Source organism: Budorcas taxicolor, chromosome 5, assembly GCF_023091745.1.
Source record: "Budorcas taxicolor isolate Tak-1 chromosome 5, Takin1.1, whole genome shotgun sequence".
Taxonomy (NCBI): Eukaryota; Metazoa; Chordata; class Mammalia; order Artiodactyla; family Bovidae; genus Budorcas; species Budorcas taxicolor.
This window is the reverse complement of record NC_068914.1, coordinates 141,258,632-141,286,026: the sequence shown is the minus strand read 5'-3', so window position 1 is coordinate 141,286,026 and position 27,395 is coordinate 141,258,632. Positions and strand designations below refer to the sequence as shown.

At 37.9% G+C, this 27,395-nt stretch overlaps 1 protein-coding gene across 1 annotated transcript in view; it reads right to left on the bottom strand.

Annotated features, from left to right (window-relative positions):
* The window catches only part of LRP6 (LDL receptor related protein 6), a 168,707-nt gene that overhangs the window by 17,401 nt on the left and 123,911 nt on the right, over positions 1–27,395 (bottom strand). Inside the window, exons 10-17 of the mRNA XM_052640462.1 lie at positions 26,212–26,438; positions 23,632–23,816; positions 22,657–22,983; positions 13,445–13,647; positions 11,155–11,366; positions 10,124–10,314; positions 2,441–2,650; positions 120–245 (exon numbers count right to left, since the gene is read on the bottom strand). Of these exons, the coding sequence (XP_052496422.1) occupies positions 120–245; positions 2,441–2,650; positions 10,124–10,314; positions 11,155–11,366; positions 13,445–13,647; positions 22,657–22,983; positions 23,632–23,816; positions 26,212–26,438 (1,681 nt within the window). The remainder of the gene's footprint in view (positions 1–119; positions 246–2,440; positions 2,651–10,123; positions 10,315–11,154; positions 11,367–13,444; positions 13,648–22,656; positions 22,984–23,631; positions 23,817–26,211; positions 26,439–27,395) is intronic.

Genomic DNA, 27,395 nt, shown 5'->3' with positions numbered 1-27,395 from the left:
GAAATTCAAGGCACCAATCAAGTTAGGAGAAAGTAATTTCACTGTCAAAGAATGCTAGACTAAGTTCTGGAACATGTGATTGGAATTACACTTTTAGAAGAAAATAACAACATATTTACCTCCACATAATAGCTCATCTTGAAGAAGAACCAAGTGCATGGGGCAAGAACACCTTGTAGTACCATCTCCCTTTACAAGACAGATATGTGAACAGCCACCGTTATCCTGAGCACAAGGGTGCTGTCCTGCAAGAAAAGAGGAAAGAGAAGAGAATGAGAGAGAGAAAAAAGAAAGGGAAAAGAATAGCAAGGGAGGGAGGGAGGAAGAAAAGCCCAGCCAAAATCAATTATTTATGAGTTACCAAGAAAATCAAATTCAAAGTTTCTTTGGACTTTATTTCCATTGAATATAATTACTCACACCATCTCTACACAATCAACAAGAAAACAAGGACAATTTAAGACACAAAATATTTATATGTAGCCACTGTCTTTATTTATACATAAAATATTTTAAAGTATTTAAAGTAAGGTAATGGTACAGCTCATGTTAATTTTTGTGAGTAAGAAAAGCTGATTACTCAAAGTAAAAAAATTGCTGGGGAGAATGCTGAAACCTGGATCTTATTCTCTTTAAAATATAAAAATTCTTCTAAAGATTTTTAACTCAGAAATTCTACCTTTCTGAGAGAGATGATGATTTTGCTCAAAAAGTGTATTCTAAGGAGGAATCTGCTAAAAATTAAGAGCTGTTAGAAGAAAAAACAAGTTCACATGAATTCAACCACTCAGAGACCATCAAAATTATTTGCTTGGTCAACCGCAAAAGAACTTGCAATGTTACAAATGTTTGATTTCTTCCTATTTGGGTTAAATTAAATAAATACACTGTCAGGCACATTTCAAAGTCTGTCTCATAAGTCTCATAAGTTATATTTAATGAAATCATTGCTCTGACTTCTCTACTTAGCTCACGTCCAAAGCAACTTGACAGCTATCATCCCAGAATACCAACAGCAAATGTGGCCACCCATTTATCATCTGACTCTGTCAGTAACACATCAGTCCCGCTTCACTGTATGCTGACAAGATGGAGAGAGTCAGCTATGCACAAACGAGCAGACGTGTCATACTACACAGACGTCCCAAAGCAGACATCAGTCCTCGGATCAGAATGTACAACCTATACTGCAGTGTTTCTCAACCTTTTAATTCCAAGATACTCTTGATAAACAATCTCCTTTTCTTTAATGTTTTTAGAAATTTTGAAAAATAAAGTTTTTCTAAATATAAACCAGATTTACGCATTGAACTATAAAAAAGATACTCCCCCTGAAATTCTGAAAACACCCATAGATTTTCTGTCATAAAAAGCTCATGTATCAACTGAATATGTAGCCATTACATCATCACTACCTTATTTCTATTAAATACTCAGCATGAATTACACATCATAACATAGAATGACAATTCTAACTATTAACTCTCAAATACCTCTAATTAACTTCTAAGTTCACGAACAGTGACAACACAATAGACTTGAACAAGCTATGGCATTCTCAGTCCTGTTTCCTTCTTAAATACTCCAATTTGATTGGAAAACACTGTGCTGAGAAGTTCAGGAGTGAATACTTCTCTCACTAGTCCTCCATTTTAACATCTGCATTCCTGATGTAACTGTGTACGACCTACAGTAGTGATTGCTGGGACGGTTCATCCCATGAGATACAACAGTTTTATGTTAATAGAGTTAATAGTATTAATTACTGTTAATATTAACTTATTAATAATGTTGATACTAAAATATTAATACTAACTTTAATATTAATACTGTATTAATAGTTAATAGTATTATATTAATACATATTATCTAAGCCAAGATGACTAGTCATTTTTAAGTTTTCAATAATTTATGGCCACTTTCCTAAGCTGTGAATTGAAAAACTTAACCAAAAGGGGAAAAAACAAGCACTTATTAAGCACAGTCTTCTCTAAGTTTATATACTAATTTTTAGTTTGTTTTGTTTTTGTCAAAGAATAGGTTTATTTTCGTGATAACTATATTCATCATTATATAAATGTTAACTTCTGCTTCTGTTGAAACCATGGGGGTGTACGGATACAGGCTTTACTCCAGTATTCTTTAAACGGTGAAGGGGAGAAAGAGAAAACATGAAAAGCAAGTCCTTGCTGTTCCTGGGTGGGGAGATTTTTGAAAATGAGACACACCACTCCTTTCTCTAACTCTTGTTTTATAGGGAAAACAAGTCTAATATGAAAAAATTTCCAGGCAAGGTTTTAAAGACATGAAGACTTTTTAAAAATGGCAAAACTAGAAGTGTATGAAAATCTTAAAATAGAGGACACACAACATCTTAATTTTTGTCACTTCTAATAACAAACATGAATCTTGGGACTAGCAACACACCATCAGCACTTACTATATTCCTGAAGATTCAGCTCCTTTACTGCGTGAATGTCACTAAGCTGGGCAATTCGAGCCTGGACTTTGGTTCTACCCTCTCGACCTGTCATGTCAATTTTTTCAATCATTTGCTGCTGCTTATCGATCCAGTACAGCCAGTTTTCAAACACAGTCAGTCCCACAGGCTGCAGAATGTTGGTGTCTTCTAACACGATTCGGTTGGCCCCTTGGAAAGGAGAATGTTCAACAGAAATGATTCATGTAGTCAAGTCATACATTCAACAGCAACTGACTGAAAACCGCGTTAAGATTCTAGAAGTACTGAGAAGGAAAATATAATAAGCTCTCCAACAGAAAACTTAAAAATCTTTCTCAGAAGAAAAGATATAATATACACACCAGATAACAGACTAGACATTTAAGGGCAATCAAGAGCAAATTAAGTGTCCAATACACAGCAAATACTGAGTTCACAGAAATGTAGAAAAGAACTTTAGAGCCATTTTCAAAAAATATTTTTTTAACCAGTCCATTTTTTTCCAAATAAATCTTATGAGGATCTCTAATACATAAAACATACAAAACAGTGCTTCTCTATATGAAGTAGTTGGTGGTGGGCAGAGCACTCTGTGTTGTTGGCCACCCAGACCTGCTGAGCACACTCACGGCATCTGTGGAGAACAACAGCCTCACTCACTCACTCAGCCACTCAGAACACTGGCAAAGACTCATACATTACCTGGTTCAAGCTTCGTCTCAAAATAAGTATTTCTAAAATACCCCAGACACAAAGCCAGCCAGATTCTGGAAAGGCAACCGATTCTGTTACTGAACTATGAGAAAGTTTTTTCATACCATATGCTGAAATCTGTGCCCCACTGCTCACCACCCCAACTGCTTCACCCTCATTCAAACAGAAAACATACATCCATTCGTTCCCTCTTCCTCCTAATCATCCTTCAAATATCTACAGAACTTTTCCCTGGTTCTTAATTGATGAGTTGAATCAAAGAAAGATACTAGCTTAATACTTTGGAAATATCAGGGGAAGTTCCAGGGAAGAGCCAAGCATAAAGCTAAGCTTAATAAATGATGAAAAGCAGGGACATACATATGAGAAGGCACTAAGTCAACACTCAGATCCATGGAGAGTTAAACACAAGTCTACTTACACGCCCTCCTAAAAATCTACTAAAATGATAGTAAACAGTGAAGGCATAATAGGCATAAGGAAAAATAGGACATAAGAGTAGAAAAGCAATATAAAATTTACAAGCTGGATAAGAGACAAGCAACAGATCTAGAATATTAATCTCCTATGAACCTCCTTTCAAGTAGCTAGCAGAGGATGCGATCTCTCAGGGAAAAGGAATGAGCCAAAGAAACAGAAACTAGGAAACAGCAGGTTTAGCACCGAGACAACTAGCAAGAACATCCCCAGGATAACGGTGAAAGGAGACTGGCCAAGAGCACGCCAATCCAGACTGACTGAATCGGGATGATAAAGAGGTATGTCTTCAGTGAAACAGGAAAAAAAAAAAAGATGGATTGGTTGCTGCATCTGCACATATTGAATCAATATTTAAATTAGACAAGAATAATTTCAGAGAGGGAAAAAGCTGAAAAAAGAAATGAAGGTGATGGCTATATTTCCATACCCATAAATAACAAATAATTATGAGCTTAAAAATTATGATTTAATTTTTTTAAAAAAACTCAGTTTTTAAGATGAATGGGATAATTTTTTAGCTGGGTGGATGATAGAAAAGTTCATATCGGTATTTTAGTAATGTATGGTTTAAGACAGCAAATTCTCATCTTCCACCAAAAAAAGTCAAATTGTGATGTCTAAAATTTAAACATCAAGAAGCAGCTGTTTTAAATCAGATATTTTAAAATGACTCTTGATTAAACCATCAGAGATGCCTCTAAGAGTAGGAACTAACAGGAGGAAGGAGCAGAGCAGTAAACTTGGATTTTGTTACAGGTGAAGTAGCATCACTTGATTTCCACATTTACATGTATTATTTTAATAAAAATTAAAATTAAACTTAAAACAGCAGCAGAAAGAATGATAAAAAAAAAAAAATGAGCTGTTGGTAGTGTAAGGATGGCCTCAACTGAACAACTGGGGAAAATGAGAAGTCAACAGTGTTGCTGGAGGACCCAAGATCTACTCTGAGAGCAGTTAAAAAACACCAGAACCAGCAATGAAAAAACATACTTATTCAACAAACTAAAGCATATACTAAATCTACTCCAGTATAAAAGACTTAAGTAGAAAGACAACCCATGACGAAAGTATAGGATTATTTGTGAATATATAAAAGGAAGGGGGAAAAAAAAGAAAACCCTATCAACATTAAATCAACCTTTTTCAGAAAACAGGAAAAAAGGAAATGTTTCTTTTTATGAGGCCAATGTAACCTTGATGGCAAAACTCCAACAAGTACATTATATTGGTAAGAAAGGAAAATCATGGGGTAATCTTTCTCATGAACACAAATGTAAACATCTTAAAACACTACCAAATCAAATTCAGCAATATAAAAAAAGGATACTGTATCAGGCCAAGTTTGATTTATTCTACAAAAATAACAAGAGTTCAGTTCACCTCTCAGTTGTGTCCAACTCTTTGCGACCACATAGAATGCAGCATTGTCAGGCTTCCCTCTCCATCATCAACTCCCGGAGCTTCCTCAAACTCATGTCCATAGAGTCAGGGATGCCATCCAACCATCTCATCCTCTGTCATTTCCTTCTCTTTTTGCCTTCAATCTTCCCCAGCATCGGGGGTCTTTTCCAAAGAGTCAGCTCTTCACACCAGGTAGCCAAAGTACTGGAGTTTCAGCTTCAGCATCAGTCCTTCCAATGAGTATTTAGGACTGATTTTCTTTAAGATGGACTGGTTGGATCTCCTTGCAGTCCAAGGGACTCTCAAAAGTCTTCTCCAATACCACAGTTCAAAATTATCAATACTTTGGCATTCAGCTTTCTTTATAGTCCAACTCTCACATCCATACATGACTACTGGAGAAGTCATAGCTTTGACCACAGTAAGTTGTCTAGGTTGGTCATAGCTTTTCTTCCAAGGAGTAAGCATCTTTCATGGCTGCAGTCACCATCTGCAGTGAATTTAGAGCCCTCCCAAATAAAGTTTGTCACTGTTTCCCCATCTATTTGCCATGAAGTGATGGGACTAGTTGCCATGATCTTAGTTTTCGGAATTTTGAGCTTTAAGCCAACTTTTTCACTCTCCTCTTTCATTTTCATCAAGAGGCTCTTCAGTTCTTCTTCACTTTCTGGCATAAGGGGTGTCATCTGCATCTCTGAGGCTATTGATATTTCTTCCGGCAATCTTGATTCCAGCTTGTGCTTCATCCAGCCTGGCATTTCACATGATGTACTCTGCATATAAATTAAATAAACAGGGTGACAATATACAGTCTTGACATACTCCTTTCCCAATATGGAAGCAGTCTGTTGTTTCATGTCCAGTTCTAACTGTTGCTTCTTGACTTGCATACAGATTTCTCAGGAGGCAGGTAAGTGGTCTGGTATTTCCATCTCTTGAAAAATTTTCCAGTTTGTTGTGATTCACAGTTACAGACTTTGACGTAGTCAATAAAGCAGATGTTTTTCTGGAACTCTCTTGTTTTTTTCTATGATCCAACAGATGTTGGCAATTTGATTTCTGGTTCCTCTGCCAAGAACAGAACTTCCTTAATCTGACTTTTAAAAGTTACCTGCAGAAAAACCTTAGCAAAAACCTAATAATGAAGTATTGGATGCTTTCTCCTCAAATCATGGAAAGCAAATACAAAATGAAACAAAAATACCTAGAGATTCTATTATTTTGTTCAATACTGTACTGGGCCGGGGGTGGGGGGGGTACCGGGGAGTGGTCCCCAGTCAATGTAGTAAGGCGACAAGGAAAAAAGGACTGAAAAAGAAAAAAATAAACTTTCCTCATTTGTAGACAAATGATTCCATAACACAGAAAATTCTATTAACAATTTAGCAAGATCGTTGGGAACAAACTCAATGCACTAGGGTAGGAGAAGAAAAGAAAAACTGTATTTCTGTATTCCAGCCACAGCCAGAAAATGAAATATTAAATATTCAGAATATTCTTTACCACTAGCATTCAACAGCATTAAATACCAAAGAATAACTCCAATGAAAGATAGGTAACCTCGATAGAGAAAATTACAAAACACTAAGGGAAATTAAAGTTTTAAATATATGGAGGGATATACCATGTTCATGGTTTAGAAGACTAATATAAAGATAACAATTTTTCCTAAATTGCTATAAACTTAAAGCAAGGCCACTCAGAATTCTACTAGGTGTTTTTGTTTTTGGTGGAAACTCAGAGGCTGATTCTAAAATGTATATGGAAATGCAAAGTGTCAACAACTGCCAAGGTAATCTCTGGTAAGAAGTATTAAGGTGGTACTAATCAAGGTAAGAAATACTAAGGATAAACAGTGCAAGATAAATCTGCTATAAATTAAGGCAAGACAAAGCCAAGGTGACCAAGGGAACATTAGGGTCCAGAAATAAACTCATACAAATATAATCACTTTATCTGCAACAAAAGTAACAGGAAAAAAGAGTAGAGGAAGAAGGGTCTTCTCAAAAGAGATGGTACTGAATCAGTCACAAGGAAAACAAAATTAAACCCGTCTCACATTGTGCACAAGAATAAATTCCAAATGGATTAGAGGTCTAAAATAAGACAAGTTAAACAAAAATATGTTAGGAAAAAAAACAAGAAAATATCTTTGTAACTAAGCAGTAGGCAAACATTTCTTAAACATAACATAAAAGAAACTAATCATACAGGGAAAACTTAATAAGCCATGCAACACTAAAAATATGACTTCTTTTCATCTAAAGACACCACTGAGAGAGTGAAAAGATAAATCACAGGCGAAGATTTATATAAAACATATCTTTCAAAAAAAAAAAAACTTTCTCTATAGAGGCAAGTATAAAGATGTACCAAAAATTATTACATACGACTTCTAAATGGAAAGATACACCAGTCATAAATGAAAAGATTGAATTCTTTAACCATAACAATTCTCCCTGAAAATGTATGTAATAATGCATTAATACACTGAATAAAGAATTTCTAGAAATCAGTAATAGAAAAATGGGCAAAAACTAAGAATTGCAATTCACAGAAGAAACATGAGTGAACAATAAATTAATTTCAATAGCAAACAGAAAAATTTGTATTCTATTAATAATCAGATATACCTTTAAAATTATTGGATTGGTAAAAATTCAGAAGTCTAATAGTACCAAGTACCAAAGGAAAAACTCATATACTTCTGGAGGGGATTTTAAACTGATACAATCACTTTGCAGAGCAGTCTGAACAGATATATTCAAGTTGAATATATACATACCACATTACATGGCAATCCCACTACTAGGTTCAGACTACTGCTTTTAATGGCAAAAAATTGGAAACAGCAGTTTAGATAGCAGAATAGAAATAGAGAAACTGTAGAATGATCATACAACGAAACCACTATTTAGCAAAATAACTAACATAGATTTGTGGCTCAATAGGGACCATCTCAAAACTGATATATCTGAAAAAGGCAAGTGAAAAAAGAATACATGAGACTATATTAAGTTTAAAAAGTAAAAAAGTTTAAATTTGTATCAGTATACACAGTAAAAAATACACACACAGAGAGCAAACCATGCATGGCAAAGAAACACATCAAAAGTTGCCTCTTAAGAAAAAGGAAAGAAAACAGAATTGGGGAAGGAGATGCAAGAGCTTCAAATTCTCCTTATGTCTTTTCAAGAGAGGAGGAAGGGAGGTTCAAAAGCAAATATGGCCAAACACTAAGATTTGACTAAGTTGGATGGCAGAAATTCTGTACTTTCTGTATGTTAGAATCATGTAATAATTAAGAGTGGAGAAACAAACAAAAAAAAGTATAGAAAAAAAGAAAGCTAATTCATTACAGTATCAATAATGATAGTGTTTTGGATTTTCTTTTTTCTTTTCTAAACTGTCTAAAGAACATGCATCACCTCTATTTAAAGAAAAAAAATCCTAAATGAAGAAAAAAGAGAAAAGGAAAAGTAGGGGAAGAAATCCACTGACATATTAGTAAGGGCTAAAACATAAATATAAGTAACTATTAAACAAATGAGATGGGATATAAGAGATACAGGTGATCAGTTAAAGGAAAGAATATACTGTGCAAGGCGTGTGCATGACAGTTTGGAATCAAAGAAAACATAGTGGAAGGGAGTCTTTTGAACCTGACGAGAGAACTTGTTTAGTTTTTGAAAAATTACAAATACATTGAAATATATAAAACTTTAAATGATATAGAAAGACTCTTAACATTATTAGCATGCTAAACTTTTAAACCTTTCTCAAGATATATCTGCTTGCATATTTTTCAGGGAATACACAAACATACATGTTTACTAATAGTTTATACATATATATGTAATGTATGTGTATATATATATATATGCATGTATGTCTCTCTGTGTACAGGATATATTGCATTTTTGGAGGCAATCTGCCAGTGTATATAGTATATAGTGCGTGGGCATATATATATGTCTGTGTCTGTGTCTGTGTGTGTGTATATATATAACAGTTTTAAATTTTAAATAAAACTAAATCTTAATAACATTATTACACAACTTAATTTTAAAAAATCATCCTTCTATGTCACTACACACCTCATCTATTGAATGACTAATATTTCACACACAATATACTCAGATGTATTTCTGTACATGTATTCTTTGTACATATTACAAAGAATGCTCAGCACATACCCTTGTACAACTGGTTCGGTATGTCTGTAAGACAGCTCTCTGAAACGGAAATTCACCGGCACCTTTCCCTCTGAAAAGGTTCTACCAATTTCACTTCACAAAAGTATATGAGAGCAGGCCACTTGTTACCTTTCTGGCCAATGCTGGGAATAGTCAACTTTACATTTTATGGCTCTCATATAGTGTATTATTTTAATTTCATTTCCTTGATCACCGGTAAGGCCACACAGAGTATCTGGACTTCAGAAACTGGGGGTATGGGAACAACTGTGATTGTAAACAGAGGATCGCAGAGAAATGAAAAAGTACATTTGAAGATCAATAAATTATTTAATTTCATTAAAACACATCAAGAATGTTAAGCTCATTTGCATTTATGATGAGTGTGTGAAAGACAAATACCAATGTAAGCATTCAACCAGACTTTTTTCTTTGGGTTATAAGACTACCCTGGAGGGTTTTTTCAGTATGGCAGTGACATGATTAGAAACCATGCTTTGGAAAATTAATTTAGGAACAGTGTGTAAACTTCCAGGGAGGAAAAATCAACAGGGAGGAGACTAATCATAGGCTAGAATTCAGGCCATAGATGATGAGAAGAAAAGCAGAGTGGAAGAATTAGAAAAAGAGAAGAGATGCATTCGAAACATACTATTTACAGAGCCCAAATCAAGAAAATTGGCAAGTTATTAGATAACAGATGGGAGTAAGCATTTTGATGGTTAAGAAAAAGTGCTTCCCAACCAACTTGCTGCTGACTACTCTTAGCGAATAGAACTGTAAAGAAATGTGTACAACAGAAGGAAAATACAAATGCTATCAGTGAATCATCTCAATTATTGAAACAGAAATAATATTTCTTAGGTACCTGAAAGATCACTGCTTTCAATTCGCCGGAGATCTGAATCAGCCCAAAAGAGTTTGCCCAATCTGCTATCAAGAGCTAAAGCAATTGGTTTACTTAAACCACTGAAAAAGAGGACCTCCCGTTCTGTTCCATCTAAAGCAGCTCGTTCAATTTTGGGAGACCTTTCCTGAAGATTGGTAAAATACATATACCTGAAAAGAAAGGAGGAAACTCTAAGTTTACTGAAGTAAGAAACCACACAAAATGAGAATATTTCTGTTAAGACAAAAGGAAGTAGAATAATATTGTCATTTTTTAAGGTTTTAGAGTGTTTTTTAAAAGATCATGGAATACATTTCTTAATTTCAAAAACAGTAACAAAGGTTACACAGAAGTTCTTAGAGAGTTAACTTTCAGGAATTAATAAAGCAAAATGTTAGACACAGGCACCCTTATGCTTTTGGAATAATATGATAAATGAAAGATATAGCAGTAATCAGATTTGGACACAAACTTTTAAATTTCTTTTCTAGTCCATTTCATAACAAAATAAGTCATATGTGAATTATTTCTTATATTTAACTTCTTCAGTTCATCTCTTTCCCATAACTCTTCTGAAGTAAGCTACTTTCCTTGCTGAATTCCTTATCATTCATTCATATTCAATTAAGTACTATTAACTGAATGCAAAGCTCTGTCTTAAAGACATACTAGTTCTTATCATAAAGGAATCTAAAGCCGAGAAAATACAAGCCTGAAAATAATCAAGTATAAGGTAAACTGGAAAGGACTAAAGAGGCACAGATATAGACTAATGGGCATATAAAAGAGGAGGACGTCACATTCGGGGGAGGGGGGCACAGGGGAGATCAAGGGGAAATTACTGGAGGACGACATAGTTCCAACAGTTCTGGAGGTATGGGTAGAAATGACAAATAAAGCAGTAGTGACTAAGGAAAGACATTCTAGGCAGAAAAACAGAGAAAGCAAGAATATAAATGGGATAAACAGGAAGGCTGATGAGGGTTTCAGATTCCCCCTTGGTAACATACCCTTTTTCTGGGTTTACCACAATGGCTCGAGGTCTGTCTTGCTCGCCCTTTAGCACCACTCCAATTGATCTCCCATCTAATCTCGTTACATTAATGACATTGGTGGCCTCGCAAGTCCAATAGATGTAGCGGCTATAAATATCAATGCTGAGGTCATAGGGCTGGATTTCTAGGTTCTGATTCGGAACTGAGCTCACAACCACAGTAAAGCCCTAAGGAGGGAAAAAGAAACATACACAAAACGTGAGACTCCAAGCCAGACAGCCCTGAGATCACTCACAATACTTACACGCACGTGGTCACACACCTGAGTGGAACTCTTAAGTTTCAAGGGACATTTCGTAGTGAGCATTTCAAATGTTCCCTTGGTTATTGGGACATAAAGCAGAAGAGTGACAGAGGCTGTTTTAGTTGCTCTAAGAACGTGACAGTGCATTGATGAGACACAGGAGTGAGAAGGTGGCAGCTGCTTCCTATAAACTTGAGACAGCTACGGCTAGAAGAACACTCCAGAAATAGCTCTAAAGCAGTGGTGCTCAACCAGGAGCAATTCTGCATTTGCAAGTGCCCCTGGAGAAGGAAATGACAACCCATTCCAGTATTCTTGTCTGGAGAATCCCATGGACAGAGGAGCCTGGCAGGCTACAGTCTAGTCTATGGGGTCGCAAGAGTCAGACATGACTTTGCAACTAAACCACCACCTACCAGGGACACTGGTCAATGTCTGCAGACATTTCTGACTGCTACACTATGGGGGTATAACTGGCTTTTAAAGGGGCAGAGGCCAGTGCATGCGTGCTTAGTCAGTCATGTCCAACTCCTCGCAATCCTTTTGGACTGTAGCCCGCCAGGCTCCTCAGCCCATGGGATTTTTCAAGCAAGAATACTAGAACGGGCTGCCATTTCCTTCACCAGGGCATCTACCCAACCCAGGGATGGAATCTGTGTCTCCTGCATTGCGGGGGTGGATTCTTTACCTGCTGAGCCGTCAGGGAAGCCTTGCTGAACATTCTTTAGCCTTGCTAAAATGTGATATATAGGTCAGACCTTCCCCACACAGAATTATCCAGCCAAAAATGTTAATAGTGTGTAGTTGAGAATCTCTGCTCTAGAGACAACAGCAGTTAGTCAGGGCTACAAACCACATCTATCAGCCATGTCCTCTAATCCTCAAATCTACCCCCTCAAAACAATTAAAAAAAAAAAAAAACACCAGGCACTGTTCATCTGTTTTATCTGAATAAATGGTAGTTTATTTACTCAGCATCTCCAAGGTAACACTCCTTACTGAGGCTGTCTCATTTATTTGCTAGGTCCTTGGCTATATAACAACAGTTACAATTTCTATCAACTAGTTATCAGCCAATCAGTCCTGACCTACACAGTGTAAACTGCATCTGTAATATACAGCTATAACTATACCTTGAATTATCTCTCAGCAGACCTAAATACATTATCTCCTCGCTCTTTTTTTGGTCAGATCAGATATAAAAAAAAAAAACTAGCAATCTAATTTTCATACATTAAAAATCTAACAACATTAGTGCTACAAGGAAGATGATAAATAATTATTTATAGTGATCATGGTATAATACTGCCTGGACACAAAAAGAAAGCAAATTATGGACAGTGGTGTGTGACTCATGATTAGAATGTAAGCACAGATAAGATGTGTTGATAATACTTTCATTCCGATGCCACAGTCACCAAGTAATATTTACCAAAACAAAAACAAAACCAAAAACCATTAGATTAATAACAACATATCTTAGATGCTTTTAATTTTACTGAGATTGTGTTTTATGTTTCCCATTCTCTGAAACTTTTAAATAATAGTTACTAGTAAAAGAACTACTATTTATAGAGTACCTATTGTGTAATAGGTAATGGGCTATGGGCTTTACATTCTTTTCACCTAAAGATTCACAAGAATCCTAGTGAGTGACAGAGCTGAGATTAGAACCAAGGGTCTATTTGCTTTCAAAGTTTCCAACACTCCATGTAAACGAAACAAAATACAAAATGGAATATAAATGGATATGGGTGGACTGACAAAGTCATTCTAATATATGAGCAGAAGTTATTTTAATACAATACAATCTTCATTTCAATAGCACAAGCAAATAACTGTTTACTCAAAGATCATTTAGGAGAGAAAAAGTGCTGCCAGGTTCAGAATTCCAGCTTTACACACACACACAAGCAGAGTCATGACGTAAGTAGAACAGGATGGCTAGTCGGTCCAATAACTACACAGAAGAACCGGATTTTGAACTGAGCCCTGGATTACCTGGCTGCCATCTTCTTGTGCTTTTCGGATCATGTTTTGTCGTGAGTCAATCCAATAGAGTTGCTTGTCCAGGGGGTCATAGTCAATGGCCCGGACATTCCGAAGGCTGTGGATAGGAAGGATGATGTCAGGGCTCTGCTGTTCATCAATCACCATGCGGTTGATGGCGCTCTTCTGACTGAAGAGCAGGAAAGTAGTTGGAGCTTAAAGAGAGAAGAAAGCAAATATGAAACAGTTCTCCTAAGTCTCAGATCACTCAAAGATTTGATTGGCCTGTTGTCTGTATCTCACAAAAACAGACATGTACGTTGAAGACCTGTATGAGACAAAGCCCTTTGGAATGCCTTCAGAACTCTTAGAGGAAACACTGATCACACTCTGGATACTAAACCAGTTATGAATTTTACGCTATGACACAGCCAACTAGCCAGTTTTTCTCTGTCCAATGTCCACAGTGGCATCATCACAGGACACCTGATTTCAATGAAGCATTTGACAAACAAAATTCCCCTATCTACCAAGTAAATAATCCTAACTCCTCCCTCATCTATTCTTGTGGGTGAAAGGAAGTCTGGGTCTCCACAGGTCAAAAAAGAGACTTCAATAGTGGTTTTAGTCTCAGTTCTCACATAATTTAGTCACTTGATCTTAACTACAGCCTTCAATCTCTTGGGGTCGAAATTTACTCAACTAGGTTATGGTTATGCTGTCCTGCTCACTGAGTTGCTATAAGAATTTTATAACACGAGTAAAAATGAAAAGGTAAGGTATCATGTCAATTGTACAATGTTGTTGTTTAGTCACGAAGTCATGCCTCTTTTACAACCTCAAGGACTGTAGCCCGCCAGGCTCCTCTCCATGGGATTCTCCAGGCAAGAATACTGGAGTGGGTTGCAATTTCCTTCTCCAGAGGATCTTCCTCACCCAGGGACTGGACCCACATCTCCAGCATTGGCAGTAGGATTCTTTACTACTGAGCCACCAGGGAAGCCCCAATTGTACAATACCTGAACAAAAAAACTATAAGACATGATATAAATGTCAAGTAAAAATAGCTATTGCTTATTATCAGTAGTGGCAATAATAAATGTGGTGTTAGTACGAATGAAACAAACCCTCATGGGTTGTAGATAAATAGGCTTTGTTTTACACTGTGGGGATGTAATGGTTGCAAGGAGAGGGAACCATTAAAAAAAAAAAAAAAGTCACACACTAGTTGATGCCTGAAGTCTATGAAACAGGGAAATGCAGCCGAGACAACACTTCCCTGTCCCAGGGACTAGGCCTCTGATTACTATGCAGTCATCTTTAATGGAGGAGAGTATCTAGAAAAGAACACCATCTGACAACGCTACCAAAAACTTCAAAGTCTAACAGTCTTTTTTAAAATCTTCTTTAAAACAAATGTAAAAATCCCCAAATTATACACTCTTCTCTTGTTGGTCAGTCATCACCTAAATCCAGCAGAATTTTGTCCTTATCAGGGATATAAACACAAATGGCCAAAACAGAACTCCTTGCTTTATCTCCTCCTAAACCCCATTCTTCACAGTGTTACACCTACATCCAAATGTACATCAGTTTAAATCTTGAAGAAATCATTGCTTCTCACAAAGAAACTTGGTATTCACAACCCCGAAATTCTGCTTTAAGTTACCCACTGGCTCAAAGTCCACACCTAGCTTGGAAGATTTAGAAAATATTTCAGTGACTCCACTGAACTCTCCATTGTGTAGAGTCCACAGCATACTGATTTAACAACTTTCAGCAATTTTAGTAGAACCAACACCTTAATTAGTAAGAATACATGTCACAACAGAGTAGTTAACAAGTCTCCCATTAAAAAAAAAAAAAAAAAGAATTATTTTTTGGCAGTACTACTTCCTTATAAACCAAGAAAATAGAAAAAAAAAAAAAAAAAAAGGTCCTGATAGTAAGCGTCCAACAAAATAGCATATTAAGACATACAATGAAACTCAGAAGAAAGACCCCATAGTTTTAGCTGCCTAATTTTCCTGCCTGGGAAATAATTAATCAAATATATTGGGCTCCTAGTTATGTTTCACTTTGTACTGTTTTTTTTTTTCTTTGAGTCAAATTTTAACCTTTAGTAAAACCTTTAGTAAGCTTTCACGATTAGGTGTTCTAGAAACATAGATGATGACAAAGCCAAATATGGCTCCAAATAAATACTCATTTCAAAAAGTCTATGGATGACATTAATTACAGTTGGCTAAATAGTTCCAGGAGGAAGCTGATGTTTTGACTTATTTACAAAAGGGACAAAGAATATGCAGTTCTGTAAGCCTAAACCCATGCTAATTTATGTCACCTCTAACCACCACCCCCTCGTCTCTTGCAGAAGGCTTCAAAACGGTCCTGTCGGGCTGTCTCAGTGTTGCACTCCCACATGCAGAAGCTGGAGGAGAAGGTGTAAGCAGGCAGGAGCTTTTCAGCTCTCCTCCGAAGACACAAGTGTTCGCCTAAAGCTTAAAGAAAGGTACCACTCTGGTATAAGAACATTGTAAGTGACTAGCCCAAGCCCACCACGATGGACTGTGCTATCTCTGAGCTGTGCCAAAGGCCTCAAGCGGACTTAAGTCCAGGCCGCACCTGGGTAGCCAAGTCAAGCACCTGTGCAGCTGCATGTGCCCAGAGGAAACACCTTTTCTCAATCTGCACAAAGATGCCACAGAGACCAACTGCTTCAGTACTGAACACAGGATTACACAATGTGGCCTCCTGCTTCCTCTCTGACTTAATCTCTTTACACTCTGTTCCAGAGACACTGGCCCCCAGGTGTTTCTCCAACATGCCAGACATGTTCCCCTCTGCTTGACAGGTCTTCTCCCAGAGAGCCAGCACAGCTCATTTCCTCACCTCCCTCAGTTCCTGACATAGTGTCACTTTTATGCCAGGACTTCTCTCGTGATCCTATTTAACATCAAGATCCTCCTACGCACCCTTTCCTGCTCATAATTTTCTCCATAACACTCATCTCCATCTACCTCATGATACAGTTTACTTATTTAGTTCATTATCTATCCTGATGGAACGTAACCTCCACAAGGGCAGGGATTAATGTCTGTTTCATTCAGCAATACATTCTTCATTGGCTCAAATAATGCCCAGTGTGGATTAGCTGTTCAGTAAATATTCACTGAAAGAATACACGAGTAAACAAATGAAGAAAAAGCATGAGATGACATCATTAAGGAGAGCCCTGTAGCCATGATTTTGAAAGAAAACAAAATTTTTTCCAAGAACTGGGGGAGAAAAAGAAACAAGCATTCATTTAGAACCTCCAACATGCCACACATCATACTAGATGTCTTCTAGTCCCCCAAATTATTCCACTTTACAGGTGAGCAAATAGAATAGTTAACTAATTTTTAAAGAAAGGTTAAGAAACTGTTCCCAGGTCACAAAGCTGCTGAATGGAAAAGCACCTGTTTTTCCAAATCCTGTCTTGCTTCTTCATTCTTCTACTGAACAATGATTTCTTGAATGACTATTATTTACTGAAAACTATTTTAGGCACCATAGATATACATCAGTTAAAAACACAGGAAAAAAAAAATTGCTTCCTGGAGTTTACATTTCAATAAACAGACAGTAAGTAATAAACATAATAAAGGTGCTATAGTATATAAGCAATGAATTACACAGTATACCGGAGAGTGATTAAGAGTCATGGGAAAAAGAACTGTAGGTAAGGGGGACTGGCAACGCGAGACAGGGTGGAAGGAGGACTTGAAACTTTAAATAGGGCAGATTAGGTCTCTCTGGGGAGGTCACGATTAAGTCAAGACATGGAGGTGAAGTATATGTATGCAAATATCTGCAGGAAAACATTCCAAGTAGAGGAGCTACACAATACCACAGTCCTGAAGCAGCAGTCACTGGCACCTGTGAAAAGGTCACTGAGGCTAGTGTGACTGCCATGGAGAGAGAAAGCAAGAGAAGCAAGTCGGTGGGGAGGCTGTGAAGGAACAGATTGTGCAGGAACTTGTAGGTCATTAGAAGAACGAGGTTTTTACTCCTCGTGAAATAGGAGATTTTGAGCAGAAAAAGGCCATGATCTGATTTAGCTTTTGAAACACAGGTCCAGGAGTAAACGACACAACGTTAGAAAACTTTCTGAGGGCGAGTACTTTGTGTTAAACTTCTCTTGTAATCTCCTTTGGGATTTAATACACCTCTGCGCAAATATTAAATAATACATGTTACAAAAAAAGAATACATGGACAGGAAGCCTCTGGAAACACTGCTGATCATCTCAGAAACAGCCCAAGACAGACATCAGGGACACTCAGCAGTGATTTCTCATAACCTTCATTTACCACCTAGAACACACTGGTATAAACATCCCAAACAATGACCTTGAAAGGCCTTTCCATATTCTTCTGTCTCCATCCTCCATCACTTCTTACCCCTATTTTCTCCTTCCAAAGTCAAACTCCTTTAAAAAGAAAAAAGTCTACATGACATACACACTATTATCCCCTTTCTGTGCTCCATTCACTTGTTGATCTATTTCCATCTTTCACTGTTACTTTCCTGAAATTATGTTCTTTCAGGATTATTAACCATCTCACCCAAATATCCAGCAGATACAAATAGCCAGCAGATACTTTAGGCCTCACCTTACTCAACCTCTCAGCAGCAATCGCAACACGGTCCTGCTCTGACACAGTCTTCTCTCCCACCTTCTGGGTCCTATCCTTTGGCCTCTCTGGCTGCTGCTCTACAATGTCTACTGAGAACCTTCCCTCCTCCAGCAGAGCTCCTGAGGTTACCAGACCCCTCCTTTTCTCCAGACCAGGAACTGGCAAACTATGGCCCACAAGGAAAATCTGGCCTGCTGCCTGTTTTTATAACAAAGTTTATCAGAACTCATCCAATTTTAAAAACACATCATCTGTGGCTGCTTTCACATCACAGTGGACAGGGCTGAAGAGGTATGTGAGAGACCATAGGCTTCACGAAGCCTAAATATTCACTCCCTGGCTCATTAAAGAAAAGGTTTGCTGACGGCCAGGTATACAGTTCAGTTCAGTTCAGTCACTCATTCATGTCTGACTCTTTGCAACTCCATGAATCGCAGCACGCCAGGCCTCCCTGTCCATCACCACCTCCTGGAGTTCACTCAGAATCACATCCATCGAGTCCATGATGCCATCCAGCCATCTCATCCTCGGTCGTCCCCTTCTCCTCCTGCCCCCAATCCCTCCCAGCATCAGAGTCTTTTCCAATGAGTCAACTCTCCGCATGAGGTGGCCAAAGTACTGGAGCTTCAGCTTTAGCATCATTCCTTCCAAAGAAATCCCAAGGTTGATCTCCTTCAGAATGGACTGGTTGGATCTCCTTGCAGTCCAAGGGACTCTCAAGAGTCTTCTCCAACATCACAGTTCAAAAGCATCAATTCTTCGGCGCTCAGCCTTCTTCACAGTCCAACTCTCACATCCATACGTGACCACAGGAAAAACCATAGCCTTGACTAGACAGACCTTAGTCGGCAAAGTAATGTCTCTGCTTTTGAATATGCTATCTAGGTTGGTCATAACTTTTCTTCCAAGGAGTAAGCATCTTTTACTTTCATGGCTGCAGTCACCATCTGCAGTGATTTTGGAGCCCCAAAAAATAAAAGTCTGACACTGTTTCTACTGTTTCCCCATCTATTTCCCATGAAGTGATGAGCCCAGATGCCGTGATCTTCGTTTTCTGAATGTTGAGCTTTAAGCCAACTGTTTCACTCTCCTCTTTCACTTTCATCAAGAGGCTTTTTAGTCCCTCTTCACTTTCTGCCATAAGGGTGGTGTCATCTGCATATCTGAGGTTACTGATATTTCTCCCAGCAATCTTGATTCTAGCTTGTGTTTCTTCCAGTCCAGCGTTTCTCATGATGTACTCTGCATAGAAGTTAAATAAGCAGGGTGACAATATACAGCCTTGATGTACTCCTTTTCCTATTTAGAACCAGTCTGTTGTTCCATGTCCAGTTCTAACTATTGCTTCCTGACCTGCATACAGATTTCTCAAGAGGCAGGTTAGGTAGTCTGGTATTTCCATCTCTTTCAGAATTTTCCACAGTTTATTGTGATCCACACAGTCAAAGGCTTTGGCATAGTCAATAAAGCAGAAATAGATGTTTTTCTGGAACTCTCTTGCTTTTTCCATGATCCAGCGGATGTTGGCAATTTGATCTCTGGTTCCTCTGCCTTTTCTAAAACCAGCTTGAACATCAGGGAGTTCACGGTTCACGTATTGCTGAACTCTGGCTTGGAGAATGAAACAGCCATCATGGTCAACAAAAGAGTCCAAAATGCAGTACTTGGATGCAATCTCAAAAACAACAGAATGATCTCTGTTTATCTCCAAGGCAAACCATTCAATATCACAGTTATCCAAGTCTATGCCCCAACCAGTAACACTGAAGAAGCTGAAGTTGAACGGTTTTATGAAGACCTACAAGACCTTTTAGAACTAACACCCAAAAAAGATGTCCTTTTCATTATAGGGGACTAGAATGCTAAAGTAGGAAGTCAAGAAATACCTGGAGTAACAGGCAAATTTGGCCTTGGAATGCGGAATGAAGCAGGGCAAAGACTAATAGAGTTTTGCCAAGAAAATGCACTGGTCATAGCAAACACCCTCTTCCAACAACACAAGAGAAGACTACACATGGACATCACCAGATGGTCAACACCAAAATCAGATTGATTATATTCTCTGCAGCCAAAGATGGAGCAGCTCTATACAGTCAACAAAAACAAGACCAGGAGATGACTGTGGCTCAGATCATGAACTCCTTATTACCAAATTCAGACTGAAATTGAAGAAAGTAGGGAAAACCGCTAGACCATTCAGGTATGACCTAAATCAAATCCCTTATGATTATACAGTGGAAGTGAGAAATAGATTTAAGGGCCTAGATCTGATAGACAGAGTGCCTGATGAACTATGGACTGAGGTTCGTGACACTGTACAGGAGACAGGGATCAAGACCATCCCCATGGAAAAGAAATGCAAACAAGCAAAATGGCTGTCTGGGGAGGCCTTACAAATAGCTGTGAAAAGAAGAGAGGCAAAAAGCCAAGGAGAAAAGGAAAGATATAAGCATCTGAAGGCAGAGTTCCAAAGAATAGCAAGAAGAGATAAGAAAGCCTTCTTCAGTGATCAATACAAAGAAATAGAGGAAAACAGCAGAATGGAAAAGACTAGAGATCTCTTCAAGACAATTAGAGATACCAAGGGAACATTTCATGCAAAGATGGGCTCAATAAAGGACAGAAATGGTCTGGACCTAACAGAAGCAGAAGATATTAAGAAGAGGTGGCAAGAATACACGGGAAGAACTGTACAAAAAAGATCTTCACGACCCAGATAATCATCATGATGTGATCACTAATCTAGAGCCAGACATCCTGGAATGTGAAGTCAAGTGGGCCTTAGAAAGCATCACTATGAACAAAGCTAGTGGAGGTGATGGAATTCCAGTTGAGCTCTTTCAAATCCTGAAAGATGATGCTGTGAAAGTGCTGCACTCAATATGCCCTCAAGTTTGGAAAACTCAGCAGTGTCCACAGGACTGGAAAAGGTCAGTTTTCATTCCAATTCCAAAGAAAGGCAATGCCAAAGAATGCTCAAAGTACCGCCAGGTATACACCTTCTCCCTAAGTGCCCATTTTAAATACATGCTGGCATTTCTAAAACTTATGCCCCTTCTTCTCTGAGCTAGAGATTCCTCTATCTAATTACCTATTTAATGTTTCTATTTCCCATAGGATAATCCACATAAACATGACTAAAATTACTTTTTAATTGTTCTTGAAAATTAATCTTTCCCATTTATTATCAACTGCTCAAATCAAAAATCTAGGCATCATCCTGCTTCCTCCCTCTTCTCCCTCTTCATATACTATCCATTACCAAGTTCGGTTCATTCAAAATACATCCTGAACCCATCAACATCTCTCTACAACTTCCACCACTTCAGTTCAAACTGACCTGCATTATCACAGCAGTCTGACTGACTTACCTGCTCCCACTTATTTTCCTCCTCAAATACATTCTCCAGAGCAATCAAATCATGCTATACTTTATTCAATTTTCACAGCAATCCTACAAGGTAGTTACTATTACTATTCCCACTGTCCAAATAAGAAAAATCAAAAGGCTTAAAAAAATCTCTGACTTGCTTTAAGTAAACACAAACGAATGTGTGACAGAGACTCCAAATCAGTCAACTATAAATTGATGTTCTTTCTTTTTCAGAACTATGCCTTGTGTGAGAACACACTAAATCCTTGCCTATGTGACCTCCTATACTTTCAGGCACAGAATAAAGTAATTTCAGTCATTCATTATATCCAATATCCTACAGCAATTGTTACCTTCTAACATAGTGAACCATACCCTACGTTTCTCCTACAAATCTACTTTTCCTGATCTAATTCTCTATTTCTTTATCGTATCTACCAATTTCTAATTTGTTCTTGTGTATCCAAAAGACATGGACGTTCACATACATCTGAGTCATAAATCAGGATTCCCCAAGCCAACAATGTTTCGTCATACACTGTGTCCTGGCGTTCCAAGCAGAGTGTGTGTGTGTGTCTTTGTGCGTGTGAACCCAGATTTATGGGCTGGATGAGACGACCTGCTACCATTAGCTAGAATAAGGCGGCAACCACTCACTGTGTTCAGAGCCTGTGCTCTCTAGCTTGCCTCTCCATCTACTTACTATTGTTTCATACTGGCTACATTTACTCATAAGCCTGGCCTCTTGCACACTTACATTTTTCCTCTTTCACCTATTCTGTGAATTTCAAAGGACAAGCATAGTTTGTAGAGTCTCTTTGTTGTACTATTTGTACTGTTCTTTCCTTCCTTCACATGAATAAATATGAATTATGTCTAGCACACGTGCATGTTCTCTCAAAGAAGCTATGCAAATTTTGCTATTCATGCTTAATCCCCAAGGATAAAATACTTACTTTTCCTATAATATCAATTTTTCCATAACATCAACCAGTTATTACTGAAAAACTTGCACTTTTTCACTTTCAGTCCTTCTCTTTTATACAAACAAACGATCAACTCTGGACTTTGACAACTTCTCCCTCTGGAAAGAATATGAACCACAGTGTTCTCAAAAGCACGCTTCCTTCTCTAACTGTAGTTTGCACTGAGGGGAGAATGCAGCTTACCACTGCAAGTCCTATTGTCAGCATTCAGAGAGTAGTGGGCAGGGCATCCACAAACGAAACCTCCAACTGGCACGGCCAGGCAGAGGTGGGAGCAGTGCCCGTTGCTGGAAGCACACTCGTTCCACCCTGCCTGCCGTGAGGAGTGAAACACGAGGATGTCCATCACATAGTCCAAGTGGCCTTGAATGATGGTGCGGTTTTGGCCACTAGTTTTGTTGGCACGCTCAATGCTGCGTCGGCTCCAGTCCGTCCAGTAGATGTAATCTTGGTACTGAGTTAAGCCAAAAGGATGAGGCAAGTCATCTGCTATAACTTCTCGGTTGAGTCCTGTTTTCAGAAAGGCAGCAGACAGGGGAGATGCAGAAAGATGTAATGTGTGAAAAAGTGAGTCTTGTTGGCAAAGAAAAAGAAAAGGTAACATTTGAAACATTACTTTTGTAAGCAATTTAAAGTAGAAAAATTCCTTCAAAAGCAATTCTCAAACCAGACAAGTCTTCTGAAATCAATCCATCTGCAGTCTGACCCTACAACTCAAACTAATATTTTTTTGTTTTAAAAATCACTGAGTTTGTTTAAACTCATGTAGATGGTCTATTTTGATTGTGGTCTTATTTCCCTCCATAAAGGTCTACAGTTCAACTCTTTTTCCTTCCATAAAAAGATGGAAATGTATATATTTATTTTACTGCTACAAAAAGTCACTTCAGAAATATCCAGGGAGTTATAAATTTCATTATAAGCCCAACAGTAATGAAATTTCCACATATTAAAGAGATATGAATCCAAGTCCTTGGCCCACTATTAATAAATAGGATACCATGTGAGACAGAGGATGAACCTAGACATTCATATGAAGTTTTATTAACAGTATCATATCTAACCTATGGTAAACAGCAGCCACTGATTTTTTTCACAGAAAGGATTATATACTATCCCTCTGAACAAAAAAAAAAAAAAAAAAAGAATACAGCTTACCAAGCATATTTGAAGACTCTATTAAGTTGGTGTCCAGGTCTGTCCAATAAAGCCTCCTTTTAGCATAATCAATGGTTAAGCCGTTTGCTCGTCCCACATTGGGAACTAGCGTAGTACGTTCACTTCCATCCATGGCAGCTCTGTCTATTTTAGGTTTTCCACCCCATTCAGTCCAATACATAAATCTAAATTCAAACCAATGGATATTTAACATTTCATTTTTGATTACTTGGGAGAAATGATCATATTCATATATAGTAACTAAGTAAATTTAAAGAAAATATACACTAAATCAAGGAAATTGGCAAAGCAAAATCAAAGCTATTAATTTTTTTCAATTACATTGGCAGTCTCAACTAAATATTTTTTCTCATATCCTAAAAAGGAAGTGAGTCAGCTTTCCTTAGTGTTTCCAATGAATCTGTTCCATCCAAAACCTAGGAATTGGAAACAAACCCATGGTTTCCTTATTGCAGCACTTGCATTTATAAAACTAATATTCAAAAAGAAGATAGCAAAGGATTAAAGTGCTGGTCTCAGAATTTGACTCACTTCAGAACAAAATACATGTATTTCTGAAGACAAGTAATTCGAGTTTTTAAATTTTTAAAACTTACTTTCTGATTTGTGTAAATCACTCTCCCAAAAACCAAGTTGCTGCAGTACATCAAAGGTACAACTTAACAACTGTGAACTGAAGTTTAAAAGCAAAGTTTGAAATGCATTTGGTCACATTGTCCAAGGTAACATACTACTGAATCGCACACATCCCTTAGTGTGTCAGCTGAGCAATGAACACTACTACTACAGTCCCTGTGAATGTACTCTTTTGGGTTTTTCACATTAACTGTAGAGCAACCGCACAGTACAGACTTTTGCAGATGAGGATGACAAGGTCCAACAAGAAGTGCAACTGATCTGTCTAATGTCTTCAAGCCAGGCATATGGCAGAGCTAGAACTAGAAGGTAATTCTCAGCCAAATGCCTTTTGGACTGAACCAGTAGTGCTAGTTTCAAGACGCTTTGAATACTGGGTCTAGGAAAGTTCTCCACATGCCAGGTCTCATCAACTACTCAAAGGAGACATTGATTCACCAGCCCATCGGCTGATGGTTGACTTGGTAGCAATGTATAAACACATTTTTCTGAAAACTCAAGTTGTCTTGGGCTTTGTTTGCATTTGTACTTGTCAGCTAACAGGCACGAGTACATCCCAAGAGCCAAAGAGAAAACAACTGTGGGAAAAACGTCACAGTTGCCAGCAGCCACGTAAACTAGAGTCCTTTGTCCCAACTACTAAATTTATCTGTCTGGTAACTAATAGCTAGAGTAAAAATCACCATAAACTAATCACAACATGTCAGCACAGAGATAGTGCCTTTGGTATGACTTTCTAACTACATGGCCAGCAAGCTAACCAGGGAATTGACTGATTCAGGGAAACAACTCTGCAATATGGCCATGGTCAATGTGCTGCTATGTTCACAAGGTTAACTTCTGCTTTTTAAAATGGAGTTATTCTTCAAAATTCAGCTTTCTTACATGATGGATTGTTTTGTTGCTGTTGTTCAGTCGTCCAGTTGTGTCCAATTCTTTGCGACCCCATGGACTGCAGCACACCAGGCCTCCCAGTCCCTCACCATCTCCCAGAGTTTGCCCAAGTTCATGTTCATTGCATCAGTGATGCCATCCAGCCATCTCATCCTCTGACACCCTCCTCTCCTTCTGCCCACAATCTTTTCCAGCATCAGGGACTTTTACAATGAGCCAGCTGTTCGCATCAGATGACCAAAATACTGGAGCCTCAGCTTCAGTATCAGTCCTTCCAATGAGTATTCAGAGTTGATTTCCCTTAAGATTGACTGGTTTGATCTCCTTGCTGATCAAGGGACTTTCAGGAGTCTTCTCCAGCACCACAGTTTGAAGGCATGAATTCTTTGGCATTCTGCCTTCTTTACAGTCCAGCTCTCAAGACCATATGTGACCACTGTGAAGACTGTAGCCTTGACTATACAGATCTCTTTTTAAAACCTGCTAAATCATGTAAGAACGATCATCTATCCTTGAAAAACATGTCATATTGTACATAAATTTATCAGCAAGTTCACTGTTTAATATCGAAGTTTCTCCAAGTTTATAATAATAACCAAGTATCCATTTTTGAATTAATGAACATTCTAAAGTAGAGCCTTTTAATGTAGTTATTTCTTGGCACACATTATTTCAGTGGGTTTACTTTCACAGGTTTAGAATCTGGTATAACTTGGGAGAGAGTGCAAGCAAATAGATTTCATGACACCTTTCAAAAGGCTGTCTACTTAGCATATAAATACAATCATTAATATTTAACTAATAAGTCATTTCACTAATTTTTATTCACCTAATGCTAATAATGACAAAAGTAAAATTTAGCTAATTATTTATTCTAAATCAGTGAAATCTCAACTAATGATTTTAAGATAAAACGTTGATTTACCTGTCAGCTCCCCAAAAAGCATGATTTAAAGACATCAAGAATACAATCCATAACTAGGCCATGTGCAATACAGTTGCAAAGAACGGATATGAAAAGCTGTTTACCCTTCAGCGGGGTCCAACGCAAGAGCTCTAGGACTATCTAGGTCTTTCCACACCAAAACTTGTCGGTGCTGCCCATCCAACTTTGACACCTCAATTCGATTGGTTCCCGTGTCTGCCCAGTACAAGTTCTTCCCAAGCCAGTCTACGGCCATGCCTTCTGGATAATCTAAGCCAAATTCTACCACGTGTTCCAGGGCACTGCCATTCATAAAGGCTCTGCTGATAGTCTGCAGAAATAAGATTAACAACGTCACACGGCTTAGGTACCAAACCCTAAGATTTTAAGGGAAGATACAGAAGAGCCAAAGGCACAGTTTCTCAATACAATTCACCTATTTTATGAGCACAGGAAAAAAAAAAAAATGACATTAACCTCCAATGAACACAACTGCGACCTCAAGTTTTATTGTCAATTCAGGGAGAAATTTTTCAAAGTCTTAAGAACCAGAAATTTATTCTAGTAATACAGTGGAGTGACTATTCTTATAAAACTTATTATTAGTAATCAAGTGAAAAAGATGTGACCAGAGTATTGTGGACTTTTAACTGGTTGCCAGTTTCCTGACTTCCAACCTGGTGGCTCAGATGGTAAACAATCTGTCTGCATTGTAAGGGGCCCAAGTTCGGCCTCTGGGTGGGGAAGACTCCCTGAAGAAGGGAACAGCAACTCACTCCAGTATTCCTGCCTGACGGGCTACAGTCTGTGGGGTTGCAAAGAGTCAGACATGACTGAGCGACTAACAACCACAGAGCTTCCTAAAGGTGCCTGAGAGTATGCGAAGTCATTGCATTAACTGAGGAAGAGCTCAACAACCTTATACCTTATAAAATGCATATGACACTACTCATATCATTACCATTATAGCTATGAATCACCTAAAAATTAAAACAGTCATAATTTAAGCTATTAATAATAGCTCCTACTTCATAGAAAGTACCATCCTAAGTGCTTGGTGTACATATATTTTCTCATTTAATGCTCACAAAAGCATCTCTGCTTTCAAGATGAGGAAACTCACAAGCCCACATAATAAAGCATTTATTTACTCACTCATTTAACAGATTTTACTGGCCACCATTACAGTCTAACTCTGGCTCTAACACGATTTTTGCATATTAGACAAAGTTTTACATAAGCTATCTAAAACAGGTCCAAAAGAATCTAGAAGAAGGAAGAATTATAC